Here is a 21874-nt window from a genome sequence, read left to right as displayed (position 1 = left end):
ACTGACTTCCTAACCCTCCTTTCCTCCTCTTTCCTCTCCTCCCTCACCTTTCCACCTGTCCCGCCTTTTCTCCTCTGCCGCCCTTCCTTCCTTTCCATCTCCTCCTGCTCCTTTCATTTTTCCCTCCATTCCTCCTCATTTTCATATAGTTAGTAAACAACAATATGTAAATTGATTATAATCTGATCATCAAAAAAAAAAGTAAAAAGTGAGGGGAAGTGAGATCTACCAGGTGTGTGTGTGTGTGTGTGTACCTGCTGGGCCTGGGCCTGCACCTCGTCCAGCGTCGGCAAGTCGGCCAGGTATTTCTCCAGTGTTTCGATGCGTTGCTGTTTCTCTTGGTTCTGCTCACTCTCTCTCTGGCATTTCTTCTTCAGACTACTGATGTAGCGATCCCTTGTCTTCATCTGTAGACAACGAGCCTCATATGAGTAATATAGTGACATTAAATATTATTATGGTGTTGAATATAATCACCTATTGTTTGCCTACCAAGAATGCCCTGTGGCGATGGAACTGAATAGGAATTGATACTGGTTTAGAAAGAGAGATGCTAAACCGAGTCTACCAAATGTAGTGTTGTTGAATCTTTGTCTGGAGGACTAGTCCGGTGGCTTTGTATGGAGCCTAGCCTGGCTGTCCAGTAGGAAAAAAAGTATTACGTGGTAAAGTATTAACTCTGTGCACACACATTATATTGTGTGCATATGATATATGAAATGTGCACTTAATTTGCATCAAAAGTGTGTGAATGGATGTACATCATATGCATGTAATAAGTTAATATATACTGTAGATCCTTTTCTGAGATGTGGTGTTGGAGAGCTGTAACACCATGTTCACACAGCAAGTAACATGATCAACAAGAGAAAGAGAAAAATTGGCCACAGCTAAAATTTTCACGGTCATCAGCCATCAACATCCAATCTGCTTCGCATGCTTTCTGGTTTCCCTACTGATGTGATTTTGTTCCATCAAGAATAGTTCTGCCTAGCACATGCACAATGGACAGCCATTCAAATTTCCCCAGTGTAGCTGCATGAGACCACTACATAGATGTAATCAGAGCCTCTTGCACTGACCCATCAACAAAGTCACTTGCAGTGTGTACACTCTGTCCATATTGAGCAATAATAATCCTTTGTAGCAGGGGTTGGCAACAGGCGGCCCGCGGGCCATGACTGGCCCACCAGCAATATTTTTTGGCCCCCCATAGATTTTAGAATTCTTTAAATTTTTCTGCCAACTATGAGAGTCCCCAATATAATGTCCAAATAAAGAATTACCCCCACTTAAAAAATGCTCAAGTTATAGGCTATTAAATTTATGATGAGGCTGGATGACGGCTGCGTTTCACTGAACAGGCAGGCGGCACGACCATGTGGTGCTGATACTGTAAGTACTATCAATAGCTGTGGACAGCGCCCGCCCGGTGCTGAAAATTAAATGATTTAACGGTAACAACAATAATGACATTTTCTTCATGAAATAAGAATGCAATTTAATAGTTTGATCCAACTTATATTTCAGCAAAACAGAAGCACAAGAACTAAATGCAAATCGCAGGAGAGAGCAATTCGCTCCTGTGGCTGGGTGCCACATGTCCTGACCGCAGTCACAGCCGGAGAAGGGCGTTTTGTAAAAATAGCCACAAAACTCAAATATCTCTTTTTCTAGGTCTATATTACTTACAAAACCACATTATGCTTTGCAGTCTGTATATTTTTAGCAAACGCTATTAAAGGAGGAGAAAAATAAATGACAAAAATAAATTCACAACGCCCAGGCCGTGTAGTGTTAATGTGAAAAATTGCATCTCTCGTCGGTCACAGTTTTCTGGATATCCAGTGAGATTGATGTTAAGTTTGATGCGCAGGCAATTCTCCACGTTTTTGTTTGTCAGCCTTTTCCTCTCACGTGTCTTGCATTCATGGAGGAGAATGCAGGGACCAAAATATTTTATAATTTTCCATCTAGCAGAATGTTTCTAATAAAAAAAAAAAAACATAATCCAATCAGAGATTCCAATCACTATCCCTTTACTCCCATTGACACACACCTCATCATAGCCTAGTGATAACACGGGTAACTTTTTTAAATCCAATGTCTTAAATTGAGCTTTTGTTTCTAGTTATGTTCTGGCCCGCCATCTAATAACCTAGAAAAAATTGTCCCGAGGCCAAATTTACTTGCGGACCCCTGCTTTATAGTCTATAACATCCCTCCAGTCTGCATATTGACAATGGTAGACCCAATCAGCAATAGTTTCTTACTGACAATAACTTGCCAATAAAATGCCTTGATAACCCATCCTCTGAGTTTTTTTCCCCTTTTCTCCCTACTTTCTCCAAATGTTGTCATTGCCAATTCCTAGTGTGCTCCCAAATGGATGGAAACTCCGGTGACTGTTGTACCTTCTCCTCCAGTTTCCTGATGTCTTCAGTGTATTTCTGTGTGTTCTGTTTGAGGAACTCATTCAGATGGAGGACTTCCAGTTCAGCCGCTGCCAGTTTCCTGCCGAGCTCCTCATTATCACAGCATGGATGCCCTGGTGGGGCTCCCGCTGCCGAATCCTATTAGATAACCAGAGCTTTTGCTTTAACTTTGATAATTATTTAAACATTTTCCATATATGTGTCAGTTTGTCTATGAATTTATATGCAGATATCTGTGAAGTATATCACTCATAGGTATCTGCTTAGTGTTACCTTAGTTTTGAGGATGTAGGGGTCATCAGAGCGTCCCCTCTGGCTCTGAAGGACCTGCTGTGCTCTGAGGTCGTTCTCTCTGATCCGGGCATGGAGCTGCAGGATCTGCTGCTTTTGTCTGGAAGACAGAAACCATTGCTGGCTACAATCACTGTGATCTGCTTTTCCCTAGCACAAAAAACATGTTTATGTTACAAATACATGATAAGAAAAGTAAAGAATATGATGCCTGCTGAATAACTGTTCATGGTCATAAGGAAGGAGGATAGAGTCATATATATGTTTAGAATCACATACGGTATCAAAGAAGGGACGACCTTTGTGTTAATCAGCTAGAAGAAATATGGACACAAGTACAGCTGCCACATCAATCACCTATTCTCATTTGTTGTATTTATAGACCGCCAAATTCTAAGATTTATTATTAAGATTTACTGTATGTTGCTGTAGACAAAGCTACAGATGAGAACAAAAAAATCTTGATCCTGGCAGATTTAAATATTAGTTAGAAAATTTTTAATTTATTGTCGTAAATAGTAAAAAAAAAATTTGTTTTTTTTTTGTTTTAAGGATTATTGTCATTTTACTGAAAATGTTTTTAGGTTGTTTGTGTGATGTTTGTGAGTGTGGGTATGAGTGTGTGTGTGTGTGTTGTTGTGTTCTTGTTTTTGATTAAAAATATGATTTTATTGTACTGGACTCTTGGAAGAATAGCCCTCTTGGCTAAAAGAGATCCTAATAAAATCAAATCAAATCAATCAAAACCACCGATGATCTTCGGCACTCCCTATTTTCATACCATTTCACCTGCCGGTGGTGCCTTATGTGTTACGCCATTTCTGCAGCGTGCTCTCGCACACATGCGTGACTGAAACTCAAATCTCTTAGCAGACTATATAATAAATACAAGGTTGCAGTTACGATTTTTGACTGTTAGTTTTGCATGCCTATCACCACAAATTAACAATCATTTTACTTCAAAACACATTAAAAACTGAAAAGTATTAAAGTATTTGATTTCCGTACCATTTACTACGAGTCAGAACTCGTCATTCATCCAACGCACCAAGCAGCTCTTGTTTAAATAAAAGGCACCTGCCTGAATTCCCTCTTAGGAGAAAGGGCCCATTAAGCCTACATAACCAACATATGCCTGCATCTGTCGGTCTTGTCATCTTTTCTCGTGTCACACTGCAGCCACTCTGTCGTGTTCTCGTTGAACACAGAGTCCTTTGGGAGAGAACAGTGTGTGCGGCCTCTACTATTTTCATCATGCTCCAGCATGCTGTCTGTGTGCCCCTAGTGTGCCCTCCCTGATGCAGATGAAAGACAAATGAGTGACCACCACCTGCGCGCACACAGAGATGACTGCCTGAAAAGTCAAAAGACGGTAAGAAGAGTCATTAGCCTTCACTTCAAAATAGGAGGGAGGAGGCTGCTGTGAATTTGATAAGGGACATGCAGAAACCACAACATCTCCTGCATGATCTGTTGCCACCAACGCGAGGCAGCTGTACTGCCAGAACATTAAGAAACCAAAACAAACTGGCGGAGTTCAGGGCCAAAACAAACCTACTGAAAAATTCAACTCTGCATACTGCAGTTAGGCTAATTAATCAAGCATCTTAAAAGAGCTTGTCAATTTTTTTTTTTTTTTTTTTTAATGAAGCAGGTGATGAGAATTTTGTTTGTGTATTCTTGCCTCTTTTTTGATAAACTGTGTAGGAAGTAACTATTTCAATTTGTTTACTTATTTATGTTTTTGTTTTATCACTTTGAACAGCTCTCTAGAGGCTACATTGTCATGTTTTAAAATATAGTCTGAGCTCCACTTATTCCTAGTAATCTTGTATGTAAACATATTTCTATTTTTATTTTTTTTTACCTTGTCTTGTTTCACATGTACAAATGTGTCCTTTTTATGTCCATGTTTTATGATCTTAATGTTATTGATAGATTTTTTCAATATACCCTACTGCAAGCATGAATTAATAAAGTCAAAGTCAAAGTCATAGCCTACATGATGTTTACTGTCGTTGACATGAAGTCTGTTGAATGAAATCGAGCAGTGGTACTAGGCGCCAGGTTGTTATTACCACCAAGTTAGCCAGTCAAGTCGATAACATTAGATAGTCAGGCAGCTTGTCTACAAAGCTAGCTTACTTCAAATAATTTTAAACTAAAACTACAGCTAGCTACTCTAGGTAGACATCAGTCACCAAGTTTGTGGTACTGATAATGATGATGAAGAAGAAATATGAGTAGTATGTATTAGGGAAGAAAGAAAGAAAGAAAGAAAGAAAGAAAGAAAGAAAGAAAGAAAGAAAGAAAGAAAGAAAGGAAAGAAGCTGAATTGTTCTAGACAGGACATCAAATTAGTAAAATGGTCTTTGAATGTATTTGCTATCAGAAATGATTAAGTGTGCCTCAATAATTTGTGGTTTATAATTTAAGTGCTCCACAATAACTGCTAAATTAAGTGCACTTCTCAAATTTTACTTCACCAGTGAGAGGTGCTAAAATGGAAATGTGACCAAATGTGACTCTCACTCATTAAAGTTCCCATATTGTGGAAAACGGGATTTCAGTTCAGTTTCAGTTTTCAGAGTGCTATCTAAACATCGTGAAAGCAACAAAACGCACTGTCGGCAACTAGAGTTGTCACGGTGGTGCCATTTTGACACCAGTGTTGTTTCCCTGCGGTGTCTCATGTTTCACTCTTGAAACGGTTAACAATTCAGAACAGAGGGTCGTTAATATTAATGAGCCTTAAAGACACAGCGACAAAAACAGCCTGTTCTTGGTAAGGCTCAGAGAGATGCTGGAAAACTAACGTGTAAAAATGGATTGAGAGTGTTTTTGGTACATGACACCAAACACACAGCTTTTAATGGACCTCAAGACATAAAATAAAACACTGGAAAGTGTAAAATATGGGACCTTTAAATCAAGTGATATTCCAGATATCATAGCAGGGACCGCAATTCTGACCCTGACTGTTTAACAGAATGTCTAGGATTTCTAGAGGCCTTTTGATCAGTATTAGTCAAAATATCCAATATTGTCCTGCTGTATATTTGGCCTGGTTGTGATGCCATTGTAAAATATATGTGAGCAGCTGTAAAGACACACCTCAGTTATTCCATGTATTCCGGCAGTGACTGGGCCCTGGCTGTCATAAAGTCAGTGTGACCATTTGTGAAGTAACTTGCTAAGTTGTTATGAGTTGTTATGAGTTGTGCAGCTGTCTGTTGCACATCATGTTCTTTCCTTCATGCATATTAAATGACACAGTCACTCCAGCCACTCCAGTGTGTGTACGTCCAGCAGTACCTATCTATCTCCAGTTCCCTCTGTCTCAGCAGCCCCTCTTTAATCTTCACCAGAGTGTTGACAGGTAGGGAAGTCCCCGACAGCATCTGTAAACACACACACACACACACACACAGAGGTTAGCTCACACACAATGGGTCTCAATTATCACTCATTTTGTAAATATGTGTGTTTCCTCGTACAATTTTACGAACTAACAACTGCCGCCGTATTTGTCAAATGTTCGAGTCACATGATGTCCATTGTATTCATGTGCCTATGTTCCCAATCATTTGTAAATGGAAAGCGCGTTCACAAGGCCTTAATTATCATGAATTAACATTGGCGCCAGCTCAGAAATGCAACATAAGGTATAGGAGAACACCCACATTTACAATCTTCCGGACCAAAATGGCATCGAAGAAAGTGAAAAAGAAGAACTTCAGCGGTGCAGAAACTGAGGTAATACTCACTGTCTTGAAAAAAACAAATACTATTCTGCAGCAGGAGCAGTGGGATTATGGCTCCACAAAAAATTGACATATGGAAGGAGGCTGGTACATCCTCGTAGAGAACCATGCAAGAAGTTAATAGAAAGTGGTTTGATTTAAAATTGTTCACTACAAAGTGCATTGCTGCCAACCAAAGGAATGTCAAGGTCATGGGAGGAGGCCATGACCTTGACAAAGTGCATTGTTGCCAACCAAAGGAATGTCAAGTTCATGGGAGGAGGCCAGGGAATAACTGCTGGTGCACCCTCCCAAACCACTGATTGCATCGTTGCCATCATTGGGGATGTGTCAGTCTCTGGCACTGTTCCAGATGGGAAAAGCGACATCATGCCCAGCACTGAAACTATCCACCAGCCGAGGGGCTCAAGGGAACAGATGACATCGGATTGTGATTGACCAGTACACAAAATATCTCCACCCCCCTATCTGCTTCTCCCTTCCCTCTGAGTCCAGATTATTGGGGGATTTGCAGTGTTTTAGCCCTTTAAATAGTCTCTCCAATTGCGCAATATCGATCAGTCATTTTTTGAAATCGCATCTAGGCCTACAACAAATTCATGTTGGTTTCTTTAAACTATTGCTTTCTTTCTGGCTTTCTTCTATGTAATAATTTGAGAGAAAGTATAAGTATACGTTCAAAGCAGCCAATTTACTGTCCATTAATAAAAGTGAAAGACTTGAGATAAAAGACAAACTGTGGCGTTTGGATGTACAAACAAAACAAACAAAACTTTGATAAATCCTGATTCCATGTGTAAAGGTGGATACAAAGTATTTATAAACAAATTTGTTCAGAAATTGCATGATAAATGAGGCCCATTGTGCATAAACACAAGTTTATTACCACTAACATAAAGACCAGTATCTTCTTGCGCGGAGCATCATTGTAGTCACTGTCATATCAACACTACCATCATCATCATCACCATCATCACACCGAATGGGGAATTGCGCTTGCGGTGACCAGCGGCAGGTGTTCATGGTGTCCGTGTTTGTTTTTCAGACTATTATTTAAAAAAAATAAAAAAATCAACACGGAAACACGGAAAGGCCAGCATTCGCCAGTGTACCAGGGAGCAACAGCGATATAATTACATTCATCGCCTGCCTTCTATGATCCTGGCAAAAGTACAGTCTGTCTTGTCAATCATCTCTAATAGTACAGAGAAGCCTGTCTAATGAAAACCTGGCTTACTTACATGGACACGGATTCGGATCTGGATATTAATGGATTTGGCGCTCCTCTTCACTTGGATCGGGACAGTGAGGTAATGGGAACTTGCAGGGAGGGTTTGTATGCCTGTACATTCATCGCAGATGTTGTAATAATGTCACTGTGCGTGAGCAGCTGTGTCTGCTCGATATTGGGTTATTGTCTGTATCAATTTGACTTTTTTTACCTCCCGAGGGAATCCCCCAATTATTAATTATCGTAGTGTACATACATCCTATGGCTGATGCCAAATCTGCTGCTGACACCATTTTTAAAGTGACACAAAAACTGTAGTCAAGATCACCTGAGGCCCCAAACATTCAACGCAATCTCATAAAATAGCATGAATTAGACACCTCATTTTCACCCGTTTATCACATGAAAAGATTAGCCAACAGTTACATTTAGGCAAGTAAAACAACTATTTAAAATTAGGGTAAAGGTTATGGGTAGGTTTAGACAACTAAAACAATTTGGTTACGGTTAGGGAAAGGAAATAAAATGAAATGAAGTCCTTGTAAGAAAATTTTGAGGGCTGGGTTGTTTTCTACTGAAGTAACAGTGAGTTCCAGTGTTTTCTGTCCTGAAAGCCACAACCCCAGGAGACTCATGACTGTGTTTGTCCCTTCTGTCTCTGAGGGAACGAAAGGCTGAACAGAGTCCTGCTGCTCCGAAAGGAGTTTGACCCGGAGGAATTATGTTAATAAACCTACAACAGTTGTTTTCAACCTGCTGATCAGCATTCCCTTGTTGATGTTGAGATGTTGATGCTGATAATACTACATACATCAGTACCCTAACACTAAATACCTAAATTCAATCACTTCATCGGATTTGGCAAAAATGGTAGTTACCATCAGACCCACCAGACACATACCAGACACAATTCAATGATTAGGCTAGATGAACATTTTATTATGGCTGTGGTCATCTCATTATTACAATAGTTGTCAAAAGGGCTATTAACGTACTTTTAGTGTTTGAGTCGGGCTTAGGTTAAAAAGATATTGTTAAAATACTATTATTATTATTTATTTAGCTGGACAATCTGGAGACAGTGGCAGAGAGGAGGATGAGGGGAAAGATCAGCGGCATACTGGAGAACCCCTTCTACCGTCTCTACGACGAGCTCAACCTGCACAATAACTTGGCTCCTGGACCATCCCCCCTCCAAAGATCCCAGACCCTCACCCCCATCCAACCTGCACAGTAACTTGGACCCCTCCCCCCTCCCTCCCTTTGTCTTTTTTCCCCCTAACTAGCACTAACAACCTAACAACTTGAACTTGACTATGCTGCACAAGGATATTACATTCTCCGGAATATATCCATAGACTTATCCGTTATCCGGAATTCTGCCATCATTTTTATTTGCATCTTTATTTGCATTTACCTGCATTTATTTGCACTGTCTGCACTGCACTGTCTCTATTGTTGTATATTGTTGTATATTATGTACATTACCTTATTATCTTATTTTAGTACCTATTTCGTCTATTACCTTGCTGTACTCGAATCATATCATACTTGGCATTTCCTTGGCATTGTCCGCCACTTGCTGCTGTGACACCTGAATGTCCCTAAGGGGGATCAATAAAGTGCTATCTTATCTTATCTTATTTACAAACAATTAAAGTTGCAATAAGCGATTTTCCGACCATTAGAGGGTGACAGAGACCTCAATACATTTGTAAGTAAAGCACAGCAAAGCTACGGCACTACACAGGCCTGTATGGACAAACCTAGCAAAGCACCGTGCATAAAGGCTAATAGTTAAGACATACCTACCTCTTTATTTTACAGTCCATGGTACCTATGGAGAAGTGTCGCCAGTTACCAGTCTCACTTTTGCCAGAACTTTCTCCCACTGAAGGTTACATGTCCCACAATGACAAGTTTACTCGCTCGCTTCATCGATTCCGCCATTACGAGAATTATTTTCAGGAATGGGAGGGGGTGAGAGCCGCCTTTAAAACTCCTGAATGGACCGGGAGGAGCTTTGTTCCAGAGCGGAATGTGACCACAAGCTTTAGAAAAGAGGTGAAAACAGCAACACACCTGGCCCGCGTGTGTGGATATTAGTTTATATCATTATGTCTCAATGAAATCTCCACATAGTACACATTAGTTTCAGGATTGGTTATAAGGTCTGATATCGCCTATTGCAGGTTTAAAAGGAAATTGAAGAATTCACAAGTTTTATCTCTATAGGTGACCAGTAGGAATTGCAACTACACTGAGAGCTCTCTGTCAAACCTTATGGTGGCCTGTGATGGACAGAAATAATATAGTCACATTTTCACAATGTAGAGCAGTAACCTAGTTAATTACAGGAGGGACCAAACTAGCATCTAGTGAAGAGGTAATGTATTACCATACAAAATACTGGAATAATAATATTGCTTTGTCATTTGCCGTTTTGGCTTTACAATGAGGTTTTTTAGCCATCGAAACCGAATTATGTTGCAATGTCAGTCGCTCGCTTGTACCACAGTTGTAATTACCAGTAGGTGGGGGGTGTGGTGAGCACCCAGTGCGTGCGGTGTACCCACTGGAGTTTTGAAAGCCAAAGTGAGTTTTGAAAGCCATAAATCTCAGCACCTGGCCAAGTAATGGTTGACTCACTGGTATTGATCAAAAACCCCATCATCCCCCCACAGATATATTATGGTCATTTTGTTCTTTGGGCCAGTAAAAAGCTTATTTATTGCACCTTTAAATCCATGTTTTAGTCTGGTCCTTGATAAGATTCATATGGGCAACTGCTGACTGCTGGTATATGGCAATATGTTTTCTGTGCTGAGCAGAATAACACAACAATACAGTAGCCTTCCATTGACTACCGCCCCTACTCTCCGCCCCTCAGTGCTTCCTCCCATAAACTTTAGCAACTTTGTTCCCTGCAGCAGAACAGACTGCACTGGGCTGGGAGCTTCAACAACATTGACTTTCATCACATCTCCAAAGCAGGTAAGAGCTACAATACATTACTCACCACCTACAATATGGAAAGGGGAATACCATGCAATTAATATATGTGATAGTGTAGCTTGAGACTTCCCATTTAGTATTTCTGAACAAGTATCAACTATCTCACAAAGCTAGACAGAAAACCAATACTGTAAGTCTCAAGAAAATCCCACTGGATGGTCAATTCACTTTCCTCGTCCATCTTCTGTAATTCATTCTCAATGGAAGTGCACATTGCTATCACAATTTAGGGTATAAACTGTTCTGTCTATCTGGCAATAAAGTAAATAGGTAAATCCTCACTAATAAAATCTAAATTATGACATAGGAAATACATATGGGGGGATATAAAAGGAAGTGTTTCTGAAAATGTACATTACTCCTTTTAGTCTCCAAAAAATAGAATTTAATGACAAAGATTTTTTTGTTTACTGAAGGACAGAAGCCAGTCCCATAGAAATCAACCCAGTTCCGCTGTCAGACTTTCAGTATGCTTATCATATTATAATAACAAACTGGAAAGACCTCTATGACATACAGCACAAAATTGGTAGAACAGGAGTTAATACAAGAAAGTAAAACTAAGATAAGGGGAAGCAGCTATATACAGTGTTTGAAATTGATAAAAAAAAGCTGAGGGTTTTGTATGTATGTATTTATAAATGAGCAGTGCCCTGTGTATACACACAAACACACACACTTACAGTGACAGCCCTGACCTATAAATATCATAAATATTTGCATCCAGACAAGCCTTGATATTTGCAGGGGTTTAAATCACATGGCTGCAATACAAAAGAGACTATGTGAAGGGCTGCTAGAGCTACTACCTTTACTATCAGCCTCTCTCACCTCAATCGAAAGCATACACAACAATAACTGATCCTGATCAACTCAAAGCAGCCTGAGCCAGAAACAGTACAGTAATGTCTGCTCTTCTCTAAAGTAGATTAAAATAATTGTGTACAGCAGCAATTGTTATCCAAAAATGTCAAATACAGCCTTCAGCTTTCAGAAGGCCAATATCAGGGAGGAAAGTATGAATGGATTTCCAGGAATAGGACCTGTTCAACTTGTGCTGTTCAACCCAACATGTTCATTGGGGCCAAAGATAGAAGGGCTTAGGTGTTGGCGGGTCACTTGATGCCCTTGTCCAGTTTGTATGACTGAAAATTTAAGGAATAACAAATGACTTTAGTCAGGGAATGTTGGGACTGGAAATGTATCAAACACCAGAATCATCCAGTTCAGCCACAAAGGACCACATGGTCTGCTTGGCCTTGAATTTATAATGAATTTATAATGCTCACTGTGGCCAATAACCCCGCCCCCAGCATACACACACACACACACACACACGCCCCCTCACACACACACACACACACACACACACACAACTCCTTAATGCCTGCCATCATGGAAAGTCCAGACCAGAAGCCAAGCCTAATCTTTGCCTTCTAGAGTCTATAGGCTTGACTTTGATAGACAGATTTCTCCCTGGATATCTCCCTGTATGATTGTTCAATGTCGCTACAAAACAGAAAAAAAGGGTTTTCAGCTGCTCAGAGTTTTACAGTCTCGCAGCGTTGCTTTTGCTTGTCTGTTGGCCTCTGGGTTCAGTAGGATTTTGTCTGTTGGTCTCTGGGTCCAGGAGGGTCTTGTCTATTGGTCTCTTGGGTTATTGGGTTATTTTTGTATTCATATACCAAATCTCATGACTGTATTCCCATAATTATATATACTGTACATTGTATAATAAATGCCTATACAATAAGCTCTCACACATACTGACATTCAACAGACATACTAAACTTCCCATCTACACATATCCTGTCTTAGTTTTCTGACAAAGTAAACAATAATATAAAAATAAAAACAAAGAAAGAAAATCACCGAAATATTTGGCCAACAAACTCACAAATAAACAATTGTATAGGCACAATAGATGCCTATACAATAAGTTTAGCCTATCATTATCTAAATCCCCAGATAATCCCATCTTGTGTTCAAATACCCATGTTCTTTTTTCAGTAATCCAGTAATTATTACTATTAATGTGTATTTATATTATAGATTTAGTGCTGTCTTGATTTTTCCCGTCTACATTTGAAAATTGGGTTTTGATTCCAAATATAATGACAAATTCTTTCAATAATATATATCTCTGCAATTTCAACTTTCCAAATTTGCCTAGTGCAGCTTTAATGATGCTATGAAGTGCAACCACAGGACAGAAGGCTACATAGTGACATGTTTAGTATCACCAGGGGGAAGGGCTCATAAACCAACTCATCACTCCCCGGCACAATGGAAAATGTGTGTGTGTGTGTGTGTGTGTGTGTGTCCCTATACCCATACCCACTTGACTCCAAGAACCACTGGAGCCTGTGGTGTGGACAGATTCTCCATAGCCACTTGTCAGCAAAGCCAGTGTGTGTCTGTTAATCAAACCCCCATCATGTGATCATGGTGAAATCTCTGGTGGGCCATCAATTGGTCACTGATATTCACTACCCTCTTTACCAGCAGTGTTCTCTGTACTTCAAACCAAATGGATGATGTACCACATGCTCAGACTAATTACCATTAGGGATGGGATGATATAACGAAATTCAATATATTGCAGTACAAAACTCTGACAATATGTATCGTAGGGCAAAAAAATTAATTGTGATATTAGCTACATTTTATTCTGCTGTAGTAATCACAAATGAGATGGCTTGCTCATCACAATTTCACAAGCCCTCCATCCAAATTATATTATTTGCACTTTGTAATGACATTTTTAAATTGCTGTTTACATTCTAGCAAGCCAATGCCATTGCTAGAAAGATTTGTGGCTCTGAAATAAACATAAATCTGCACAGTCATACTTTGTTGCCATTGAACTTTTATTATTATTTTTATTATTATTACATCGTATCGTGGTTGTATTGAATCGTGAACCCCATGTCCCGTATTGAATCGTATTATCTCACATCGCCCCATTCCTAATTATCATCCTTTTGAAATCTATGGTTGGGGAGTGTGTGAAAGGACAATAAAGAGAAAGTATTATTATGGTCTACTTTCGGTAGGCTCAATAGACAGATTTCGCCCCCGGATATCTCCCTGTATGATTGTTGAACTTCGGTGCAAAATAGAAAAAAGCCCCTGCTCTTTGATTTTGAGGGGCTGACAGAAAACCTGACATTTACCATTGATGTTTTAGATAGCTGAAAATTTTTCTGCTGTCAAACTCCATTGTTGCGCTGGAAATATCTGGACGTGGCATCAAGTTGGCTAGGTTTGGGCTATTATCCACGGGAGTAAGAAAAGTACACCACCAAACAACAAAAATGGATGCAGAAATGCAAGGTACACTGCCAATAGCTATATTACAGTGTTTTAGGCTGGATTTTTCCTTTAAAAAAGGTACACAGTGGGTGAACTGTGAGTCATGTAATTCAACCGATTCTGAGCGGCAGTGTACTGGATAGTACACTGGTGGGAAACAGTAGTGTTGCACGTGAAGTGATGCGTTTTACGTAACATCCGCGTACTATGTCAGTAGACGCTAATGCTAACTATCGCAGCCGCGTTAGCTTTTGTGGGTAGTATTCTTCAACGGCAGACTTACATCAGTGAGCTACGAGCTAATGGAAAATGCTACTGCCAATGAACTAGACTAAACACAAATCAAGTATCATAATCGGAGTATGGAGTTGTATTAAACCAGACGGCAAATGCAGACTATAAACGACGCAATTACAACCCACACACACTGGACAGGAGGAACGGTTTCTTTCCCTTCTGTAGCCCAAAGGGCTCAGTTTAATCAGTTCAAAGTATTGCGAATATTTCCCAGTGCTGAAATTTATTGTTGTGTCCATTCTGAAAGCTAGTCGGAGGGGAGCCTACAACCTCCGCTGCGCGCCAACGCAGCCTACTACATACTCTGCTTTTAATAATATTTTTGTCTTCTTAATTTGCAAATTTTAACCATTTGAAAGGAAAAGTAACGAAATGCAAGTTTGAGAAAGTAACTAATAACTTATTACATACATTGAAAAATGAACGTGTTAAGTTACTCAACTTGGATAACATGTTACCGCCAACACTGGCCAATTGTTTTTGTTAGGCATACTTATCTCTCCATTAGTCTCTCTATTTGTGTGCCACCCTCCTTTCTCATCTGAAGAGGATAGCTCAGTAGAATTAAAGTGAACTACAAGCCACCCACCTCATCCCAGGCCTACAGCCAGAGGTCAGGGTAAGAATAGCCTCTAGTGCACAGGGTGGGGGTGATGGAACAGGGGCTATGTGGCAGATCAAAGCTGTCAACATACTGTCATTTAGAAAGCCTGCTGTCAGCCATTCTGCTCTCACACACACTGACAATCAACAGACAGACTAAACTTCACATCGCCACATTTCCAATAAACCCTTTGAGGCCAGTGTAACTTGGGTCAGTTCAAGAGAGTTGATCTACCCCGAGACAACCAAGCTGCAGATAAAGCAATAATTGTCTTCCAAGCACATCATCCTTGACCTCAGAACAAGTCCTGATTATACCATCTCAATTCACACTGGACAGGAGGTCAAATCTGTATAGTATGTTTAATGTAATTTTCTCTCTATCTGAACTCCCCTCCACTATTTTCTCCTTTCACAGAGCACTGGAATCTGCATCCTTACCGCCTCTTACCACTCCCACTCTATCCTCTACCCACCTGTTTTCACCATTAGAGTGTGCTGTTGCAGCATCACTCTGTGACTACTACAGGCTGTAGTGGCTACCTCTGGACAAAACAATATCAGCCACATACATTAGTACAGCCCTACATCCAGCCTTGGGCCAGTTGGAGGCTACGTTCTGGACCAAAGTGAAGATTCAATCTTGCACTGCTCACCACAAAGCTCAGCCTGGTCCTGGCCCATGGAGAAGGTGCAGCTGCTGACCCGCTCGGCCATGCGCCGGGCCTCACAGGCCGTGGAGGTTCCTCCTCAAGCTAAGCAGAACATGCAGGAGCTGTTTGTCAACTTCTGCCTCATCCTCATCTGCCTCCTCCTCATCTATATCATTGTTCTCCTCATGTAAGGACAGGGAGGAGAGGGGGAACTGGGAAAAAGGGGCTAAGAACTCTATTTTTTAAACAAAGATTACTTACAAACTAGATTATATTGTAGCAGTTTTAAAGGTGCATTAAATTAGGGTTAGGGTTATCGATTAATTTTATTAACCTCTATCAGTGACCAATAGGAATTACAACAACACAGACAAAACTTATCTCACAAGTCTCTGGCACAGATTCCCATCCCTCCTACCCCCTTGAGCTAAGGTGGCCTGTAGTGACACAAAGACAGTCACATTTTCACAATAGAGAGGAGTACACTAGCTAATTAGAGCAGACATCCAACAGAAATGTCTAATGAAGAGGTAATATATCACCATGCAAAATACTGGAATAATAATACTGCTTTGTCAATTTGGCTTGAGAACAAGGCTTTATAGCCTTGAATTTCCTATTGGGAGGGGAGGTGTCCAAAACAGAGTACAGGCTGAAAAGTGAGTTTTGAACAACAGAAATCTCAGCACGTGGCCTAGTAATCATTGAGTCATTGGTATTGATCAACAAAAACCCCCGCAGATATATTATGGTCATTTTGTGCTATGGGGCTGTAAAAATCTTACTTATTTTACCTTTAAATTTAAAGAATGAGTGAAAGTGATTTTCAGCAACAATAACTGTTTGACTGATTGAGATGCATGATTGTACAAGCATTACCATAGAAACACCACAGGATAAAGTGAAGGAGCTGGAATGTAAATGCTATTGATGGAAGTTATGGTATTAATCAATGCTGTATAACTTGTAATGCCCACTGGAGGGATGAGATCCACTCATTATAATGTGCACTATGACAGTCGTACATACAGTGAACACTGATGAAATAAACTAATGATGGAAACTAACAAGAATCTTTGTTTTATCATTTGTAGGCATAGATGAATGTGTTTGTGTGTGCGTGTGTATGTCTAAATCACAGTCTTCCTGCCCTGTGTCCTCCTAGAAGACCAATGTAACTGAATCAATTCCAACAAACATCATCTGTGAAATGTCAAACTGAGTGCAATGGAATAAAATCATCATCCAGGGCCTATATATGATCATTTTCTCAGTGTAATCTCCAGCCGAGGCTCCTGGCTCACAGAACAGCCAGAAATCCACCAGCCAGCCCTCAGGGTGTCCATCAGTAGCCAGACCTTGAGGCACCTTTCCAGGCCTATGTGATCTGACTACCCAAAAGAAAATCACCCCCCACCCGAAGGTAACAGGAAGTTCCCAGCCTGCACAAGATCATATATAGAACAACCTCTGACCTGACCTGACCTATGACATCACAGGGTCCCAACTGGGCCCCCTTATTATTATTAAACCTTTATTTAACCAGGTGAGTCCCATTGAGGTTACAAGATCTCTTTTTCGAGGGAGTCCTGGCCAAGATAGCAGCAATACAGAATTTCAAACAACATACAAGCAAACATTAAAAGCACATAAAACAAAACATACAGTAGCAACTCACAGAATCATATGCCTAAAAGACAGACAGGAGGAAACGGGTCTAGCTAAGGAAGCAATTACAAATTCCAATTGAACTCCCCTCCCCTATGATGCAGTTTGATGGATTGCAGAATTAATGCAGAACTGATCAATACTGCACTGGTTGTCTGTAGGAAACCTTTAATCTGAATTGATTCTAATAAGACTTTGATCAGATTCCACTAGTGTGGATGAATATCTATTAATTTGTTATTTATATGTAATATTAATTTTAAAGAAATAAAGAAATATTTTTGCATGAAAATGGTGAAATTTAAAGATATTGAATATCAGTACAAAATACCTGCTATTTACGATCTTGGTTTAGCATTCAGCCAGATTGTACAGCTTCTGTGTGTCACCAGATGTTCAGGATGAGAAAAGCAGAAAAACATGCCTACTGCAACAAAACAGGTAAACCTCAGGATTAAATTGAAAAGCTACTCCAACGGTAAAAAAACAAAATTAATTATCTCACACAGCAATTTGATGCAACTACTACCAACTAATTGTGCACAAAAACTTATAAAAAAAAAACTTGATTAATTAGGGCTGACGGGGAAAAATCTTACAAGACAGAAGTTAACAGACAGAAATAAACTTGCTGAGCTGGGATCATTAAATATGTATGACTGCCGCAGTGCTGTTGAGCTGACTAGCAAGCGCTTTAGATTATATTCTCTATTATATACTGTACACTGAGTGATGCCAGCCTTTGTTAAAGTATATGAATGAAACATAGATGAGAGGCACAACATGAGGAACATGCGCTGTCTTTGTTTTCCTGTCATAAGCTTTTAAAATATAACATGTACAGGGCATCGGGTTAACCCTAACCCTGGGCTCCAATCTGGCCCAGGACCTTTGTTGCATGTCATCCCTCTCTCACGTGTACAGCATTCTTTGGAAATCATTTTCAAAAATATAGCCACAAGCAGCGATTGTAGGGGTCTAAGCATAAAAAGGAAACAGAAACAAGCACATTGTATAGTTAGCAATCAGCAGTATGGTTCCGATTTTTCAAAATAATAGCTGTTTTAGTAAACTCACTCAGGCAGGCTCATACCACCACCTAATGCAGAGATGATATTATGTGAATACTGCAGCCTGTGATTAAAAGCTTCACACATAATAGAACTCTAATAGAACTCCACATTTATCAATTTCATGATATCGTTACAGTATTATTCATTACTTTAATGAAGATTGATCAAACTATGTAGAACATTTGACACTGTCAATTCATTAGACATTTTGATCTACTGTACACTTGTACTGTATACTTTTTGAGATATCATTACAATTTTTTATCTTTACTAATGGCATAAATCACATGTTTTTTTTCAGCACTTTATAATCTAAGAGGGCAGTGCTATGGGATTATAGTTTAATTTTGCTATAAAGGTCAACTTTTGTGAAGATTGCGCTTTGTGTTCAAGTTATGGCTCATTTAATTCCTGTAATAATCCTAAAAAATTCAATAGAGTTCCCAGCACTATGTGCTTGGACACCTAATAACCCAGCACTACATGATTGGACCCCTAATAACCCACTACAGATCACATGTGCTTTACCAAAATACTGTATGTTTGGCAATGTTCACTGCTTATAGACTGGACTATACATGCAATATGGCACATCAGACAGTAGGGTGAGACATAAACACATGTAGGGGGAGCGATAATATAATACTTCCAAGAGGGGGAGACACACATGAATGATCCTACAAGCTACTTCCTTTCTTCCTTTCATCTCTCCTTCCATCATTCCTTACTCTACCTAGTTCCTTCCTTCCTTCCTTCCTCTCACTCCTTTTTCCTACCTCTCCTTCCTTACTTAGCCTCCCTCCATTCTTATTTTCCCTCCCACTTTCATTCCTTCCTCTCCCTCCTCACATCCTTCCTTCCTCCTTTTCCCACCTCCTTGTTAATCGTTTCTCACCTGGTTGAGCTCTGCTTCTTGCCGTAGCCTCTCTCTCTGCTGTGGCTCCTGTTGCCATGACAACAACACACCTCCACCGCAGCCCTCTGCTCCAGTCCCACCAGTCCGACCCAGTCCACCTCCCTGTTCCAGTGTGGGCCTGTACTCCATCTGCTCGCTCAGCCACATCTGGGTGCGGACAGCAGGCTGGATGGGGGAGCCTCCGCCGGCCTGGTGACCCAACGACAGGCCTCGTTGGTTGTGTAAGCCGAGGCCGGAACCCCCCCCTGCCCCCGGAGGCAGCCTGCTCTCTGGTAAGGCACTGTAGCTCAGGTCCAAACTGTTGGGTTTCATAGGGGAGGACAGGGCTGAGGACCGGAATGAGTCTGTTCCCAGACCAGCGGGTTTAGTACTCAGGTTGTAGCGGTAGCAGGGCTCAGCGCCAGGCGAGCGCAGCAACAAGCCTTGGGAGAGCAAGGAGGAAGAGGATGAAGGTAGATAGGGGTCCATGGTTGAGCCAAGAGGGTCCTGTTTGTACCCATATAACAGTCCTCTATCTAGGGAGCCATGTGGGTCTGGGTTGCTCTGATACCCTGACTCCCTAGTGGAGCTCTTATCGGCCCCGGCTGAGAGCCTGGTGAGGGAGGACCACCTCCGGATCGGCCGGGGGTCCTTCATGTCCAGACAGCCTTGTGCACTCAGAGGAGACATGGCTGGCATCAGCAGTTGGCAGGAGCTGCTCCAGGGACTGGTGCTGCTGGGGGAAGCCGGCATGCTGAGCCTGGCAGAGCCTGAGGAGGATGGAGAGGGCATGATGTGGGCTGTGGGGAGGCCACCACTGACCCCCAGACTCTGGCCAGTGCGATGCTGGGTCAACGGCTGGAAGGATGAAGGGGTACTTGAGCTGGACTGGTCTAGGGAAGGACAGACAGATCATTAGAAGCAGAATAATCTGAAACAATAAGGCACACAATATACACACATGTATATTGGTTAACATACAATATTTTATGTGAAAATGTGGTTGTATCTTTCTTTGAAAATAAAACTATAGTTTTGAAAATAAAACTGTAATAAATCATTCAAAGAAAAGAGAGATGCAAATACATATAATAAGGTGCACAAACAAAGGAGAAAGATGATAAGAGAGCAGCATAAGGAGCATTTGCACTTTGTCTAGAATGGAATCTATAATAAGTGTGCTTGCTGTAGGCAAAGCACACTATTAGTATTGTCTTTTTTCTGGCAGACATTTTTTTGGCACCTTTCTTCGTCTACAGTTTTTACGTTACATAGACATATCATACATCAAAATGTGCGTTCTATGTCGGGCGAGTATGCGTGTATTTTTCTAAGAGATCTGTCTCGAGGTTTCGGAGATATTAACTATAAATCTAAGCTGATACTTATATCTGATCTGGCAACCCTTAATGGCAGCACAAGTTCTGCTACAGGAATATGGTATGGCTATGGTTGCAGTTCTGCTGAACTAGCCTATTCTTTTTGGCTGAAGCATATAGTAAATTGCTTTACCTTGCAATAAAATAATTAAATATTAATATGAAAACAATAAAATCAATATTTTGTGTCAAATGGTTTATGTATTATAGCTGAGTGTCAAGTGGGATAATGTACTCCGCTTGGTGTCAGGGTCTTGATTCACCCTGTTGTGGCTTATTTTGTGATAATGACCGGCTCACTGTATATTATCCCTTACTGATAGCACACACATTAGGCTACATAAAATGCTAACACATTTTAGCTAATTTAGCTTTCATCACAGTAGCCTATATGAGTATTAACAGTCAGAAATGTGTGTGTTTGTGTGTCTGTCTGTCGACATACTAAACTAAACTCCGACAAAACCAAAACCAAAATAATCCTCATTGGCTTCAAGTCCACATCCGATACAGCCAGAAACCTCTGCCTCTCCATTGATTATACGACAGTCACACCTTCCCTACAAGTAAAGAACCTTGGAGTCATCCTGCGTTCTGCACTTTCATTTGAACCCCACATGAACAAAACCAGACAGTTGGCTGTTTTTCGCCTCCAAGACATAGCCCGGATCCGTTCATACCTCAAATCCTGTGATGCAGAACGTCTAATCCATGCCTTCATCACTTCAAGGTTGGATTATTGTAACGTGCACCTCGCTGGCCTCCCTTCCCATCTCCTCAACAAACTGCAACAAGTACAAAATTCTGTGGCTCGACACCTGACATCCACCTCACTCCAATCCTCACAGACCTCCACTGGCTTCCTGTACATTATAGGATAATCTTCAAAATGATGCTCCTCACCTTCAAGGCCCTGCACGACTCCGTTCCAGACTATATATCAGAACTCATCTCTCCCTACTGCCTTTCTCATTCTCTTCGATCCTCTAGCTCTATACTTCTGGCTCTCCCCAACACAAGGCTCCGCTCCTTGGGAGACAGAGCCTTTAAGGTAATAAGATACACACACACACACATACACACACACACAAAATGAAAATTTAAATAAATATTACCATGATTAAATATTCCACAAATAAAATAGTACTGTAATGTTTCTCTTAAATTATACTCTTAAATCACTGTTCCTATTATAGTTATGAGGCTCCTGCTACTTTTTCAAAATAAATTATACAGTATCACTCAAGATTTATTC

The 21874-nt window shown here is 40.6% G+C and overlaps 2 protein-coding genes across 2 annotated transcripts in view; one reads left to right on the top strand and one right to left on the bottom strand.

Moving 5' to 3' along the window:
• cep85l (centrosomal protein 85L) overlaps positions 1–21874 on the bottom strand; it is a 61590-nt gene that overhangs the window by 6333 nt on the left and 33383 nt on the right. The window contains exons 3-7 of the mRNA XM_071906357.2: positions 19241–20133; positions 6042–6127; positions 2709–2826; positions 2415–2573; positions 255–407 (exon numbers count right to left, since the gene is read on the bottom strand). Of these exons, the coding sequence (XP_071762458.1) occupies positions 255–407; positions 2415–2573; positions 2709–2826; positions 6042–6127; positions 19241–20133 (1409 nt within the window). The remainder of the gene's footprint in view (positions 1–254; positions 408–2414; positions 2574–2708; positions 2827–6041; positions 6128–19240; positions 20134–21874) is intronic.
• Positions 10659–16336, top strand: pln1 (phospholamban 1). Its single transcript, XM_071906358.2, has 2 exons — positions 10659–10715; positions 15370–16336. Exon 2 carries the CDS (start codon positions 15634–15636, stop codon positions 15793–15795), a length of 162 nt encoding a protein of 53 aa, XP_071762459.1. The 5' UTR covers positions 10659–10715; positions 15370–15633; the 3' UTR covers positions 15796–16336.

The sequence above is a fragment of the Centroberyx gerrardi genome, chromosome 18 (assembly GCF_048128805.1).
Source record: "Centroberyx gerrardi isolate f3 chromosome 18, fCenGer3.hap1.cur.20231027, whole genome shotgun sequence".
Taxonomy (NCBI): Eukaryota; Metazoa; Chordata; class Actinopteri; order Beryciformes; family Berycidae; genus Centroberyx; species Centroberyx gerrardi.
The sequence above is the reverse complement of the archived record's forward strand: the minus strand, read 5'-3'. Positions and strand labels throughout refer to the sequence as shown.